Source organism: Ranitomeya imitator, chromosome 2 (genome assembly GCF_032444005.1).
Source record: "Ranitomeya imitator isolate aRanImi1 chromosome 2, aRanImi1.pri, whole genome shotgun sequence".
Lineage (NCBI taxonomy): Eukaryota > Metazoa > Chordata > Amphibia > Anura > Dendrobatidae > Ranitomeya > Ranitomeya imitator.
In genome coordinates, this window is record NC_091283.1 from 777,722,914 (window position 1) to 777,726,515 (window position 3,602).

The 3,602-nt window shown below is 42.3% G+C and overlaps 1 protein-coding gene across 1 annotated transcript; it reads left to right on the forward strand.

The window, feature by feature from the left end:
• The first annotated feature begins 504 nt into the window (after window positions 1-504).
• Window positions 505-3,362, forward strand: DKK1 (dickkopf WNT signaling pathway inhibitor 1). The gene is made up of 4 exons (XM_069755868.1): window positions 505-973; window positions 1,209-1,362; window positions 2,387-2,533; window positions 2,724-3,362. Exons 1-4 carry the CDS (start codon window positions 764-766, stop codon window positions 2,978-2,980), a joined length of 768 nt encoding a protein of 255 aa, XP_069611969.1. The 5' UTR covers window positions 505-763; the 3' UTR covers window positions 2,981-3,362.
• Window positions 3,363-3,602: the final 240 nt, after the last annotated feature.

The following is a 3,602-nucleotide window of genomic DNA, read 5'->3' on the forward strand; positions in this document are numbered from 1 at the left end:
TAATATGCATTCAAAAAAGTAGGTGACATTCAAAAATGGCAAACTATGAAAAGTCCAGTGAAACTTTTAACAATACATATGTGCAAGCCTGAGAAAGGCTCTTTGTAACTGCTCTACATATATACATATATTATACATATATGCTATATATATATATATATATATATATATACATATATACTTCTACATATAAACTATGGTATAGACATAGAGATTCCTAATGGAATAGATTTATTTATTTATTATTATTTATTAATATAGCACCATTGATTCCATGGTGCTGTACATGAGAAGATTATTCGATCCTCAATAGTCTCTGATTGTTTCCGTTTCCAATTTCCATCAGGTAATTTGATATGTATTATTATTCATCTATGTATAGTGTAATGTTTATTCTGTCTCTCTACCTATGTCTCCATTATAAGATCACACCGTTTGGCTCCCTCCTGCCTATGTGTATTTTCTGTGCCAGCAGTGACTATATCCCTCCTCTGTGTGTATCCTGTATATACTAGTGGCAGCCGCACGGTTGGAGGCTCCTGACCCGAGCGATCCTCACACACCGTCCCCGCTAATTGCGCTCCAGCCTGTGATGTGCCCGGCTGCAGACAGGCCCCGCGGCTCCGTGCTCCCATCCCCCGGCTTTGTTGTGCCGCGCTGTGGGCGTGGATGCAAACAAGCGGCCGGTATAAGTAGAGCCCGGCACCGGAGCGTCCGCACACAGCAGCACTGAGCAGCGCCGCCCGGGACTTATCTCCTGACCATGCTCCCACCGTGTCTCCCCAGGATGCTCATGACCCTCCTCACTCTCCTCCATGGAGCCTCTGCCTATGTGGTGGTGGGGAGCTCCAACGCTATCAAGAACGCTCCTGCAGCCCCCGCTGGACCACCCATGGGCTTCTACCCAGTCAGTGTCAGCCCGGACTCCTACTATGACATGGCCAACAAGTACCAGCCCCTGGATGCCTACCCGGTAGGTGCCTTCACTGATCTGGTGACATTTCCACAACGGTTGTCCATCAGTTATACAATATATTTAGAAGAGCCCATGCTGTGCCTAAGATGACCCATGGGAACTTGTTAGACGGGTGGCATTTAATGCAAAGTGATTTATGAGACCTTTAGCCTAGAGGATGAGTGTAAAGTATACATCCATTGCATGTGATGGTCTTCTCTGTGCTGTTCTGACATCTCCTGTACCTTTTCAGCTCTACAGTTGCACAGAAGATGATGATTGTGCTCTAGATGAATTCTGCCACAGCTCCAGAAATGGCAACAACATGGTCTGTCTGGCATGCAGGAAACGCAGGAAAAGATGCCTCCGGGATGCCATGTGCTGCATGGGCAACTTCTGTAGTAATGGTGAGTCCTTTCAGTTTTTTTAGACAGGTAACTCTGGTATCAGTGTTTGATGCAAGTGTCAGTAAAAAAAAAAATGGAGTAGTTGATGGGGAAGACATAGGAAGTTCCATTTTCCATGATAAATACCTGGCTTTGAGTCCTTTGTAGAAGAGCTTTCTACATAACAGTATTTTGCTGTAGAACAATCTGTGCAGGGCCGGACTGGCAATTCTGGCAAATGCCAGAAGGACCTGTCTGGTTGTGGGCTACCATGTCTGCTATGTTGTTAACAGAATCCGTGTTCTCAAGACCTCCACACTGTTAAGAGTTGTGATGGAGCACAAAGTTGGTGACTTCGTCACTTACCCCAGCAGGCCACGGGTATCATTAGAAATACTGGACTTGTAGTAAATCTTCCTTTCCTCCATCCAGGGTTATATTAGTAATACATGCCATCTGGTTCTTGGGGACGGGGACAACATGGGCCTGTGTGATTTCGAATGCCAGGCCAGTCCGTACCTGAATCTGAGCAACCATGTGTACTAAACATAGGAACTCAGGACCTTCTCTGGAGGAGCCAGGAACTAGAAAAACCTCAGCTCCTTAATCTCAGCTGAACTGTCCAGTTTGAAATGTAAAACAATTGAATGGACACAATGAACACAACATTGTCCACAGCTGTACCACTAAGTGGATATTTTTGCCTAACAAAAAAATAAAAATTGACCTGCCTTTGAGGATTTATTGAAACACTCTTAATGACAGCTCATGAGGAAGCTGGAGCTTCCCATAGATTTAGCATAAATGCTAAAGGGTCACTTACCATGACAATTTACCCACCAGCCAGTTTTTTGGTTGGCTTTACCCTTTCTTGGTGACCTACTGTGATTGTGCTCTTTAGTAAGCCATTATAGACACAGATGAAGTGCATTGTCTTACATTGTCTAAGCGAGCCAGGTGATTGCTTTTGTGATGCCTTTTACACCTGTCCTGTGACATAATCTTGTGTATTACCCATGCTAAATTCTGACTTGTGCCCTTTCAGGTATTTGTGTGCCAGTTGAGCACGAGCATGAACGCTTTCCACACCCTATGGAGGATGATATTATGGAGACCTATAATACTGACCAAGCCACTATGGATACCAACACCAAATTTACCACATCACCTTCCGGAATGCAGCCATTTAAAGGTAAATGGACGACTTTTATTGAGATGTTGTAGGCCGTTTTTATCATGAGATGAATATTGGCTCTACTACATAAGAAGGTAGAGCGGTTGTACCTTAGGTTATACCAATGTCCATTACACAACCCAGAAGAGCTTATGGAGCTATGATATACTATCTCAATCACTGACATGTGCTTTGTTTTTCTCTCTAGGTCGTGATGGTGACGTGTGTCTAAGATCATCAGATTGTGGGCCAGGACTTTGTTGTGCACGTCATTTTTGGTCAAAGATCTGTAAACCTGTCCTTGAGGAAGGTCAAGTGTGCACCAAGCACAGGAGAAAAGGTTCCCATGGTCTGGAGATATTCCAGCGTTGTCATTGTGGTGCCGGACTCTCCTGCAAGTTACAGAAAGGAGAGTTCACAACAGTTCCTAAAACCTCCAGACTTCACACTTGTCAGAGGCTTTGAAAGCTCTCCGTGGACTTCTTATTGCTAAGTTAAGCTAGGACTTTGCTTGACAGATGATCTGCTCTTTGGATGTACCGTGTAACCTTCTCACAGTTTACATTCAGTACTCTGGAGGCCGTCTATGATCCATAGCCACCTGAAAAGTTTCTTTTTACGGAACTACACTTTATTCCCAGTGTTTGCAGTAAATTACTGTGTTGTAAATACAATGCAACTCTCTCGGTTGTATATATTTATGATTGTAGAACGTTACTAGACTGCAGCCGTTATGCTTCTATTGTGTACATTTGTACACAACCCCTTCTCCTTTTTATTTTGTACATTTGAACTTAGGTCTTAGGATCTCAGCATTTTTTATTTTTAATAAAATATTTTGAAATTAGTTATTCCTAGTCTGTTGTATTTCTACTTACTATTGCCTGAAAATACTTTGGTATATATTCTGAAATTTTCTACTATTGTACTTTATATATTTTTTTTCTACTTAGTAATGGGTGGATCATACAGTAAGGATTAAAATACATGTCAACTCTCTTTCACATTAAGAAAAAGGTGTTTTATTAGAATAATAATCATCAATGCAACTGTCATAACCATTGCATTAGTAACAGTAATCAGAGTT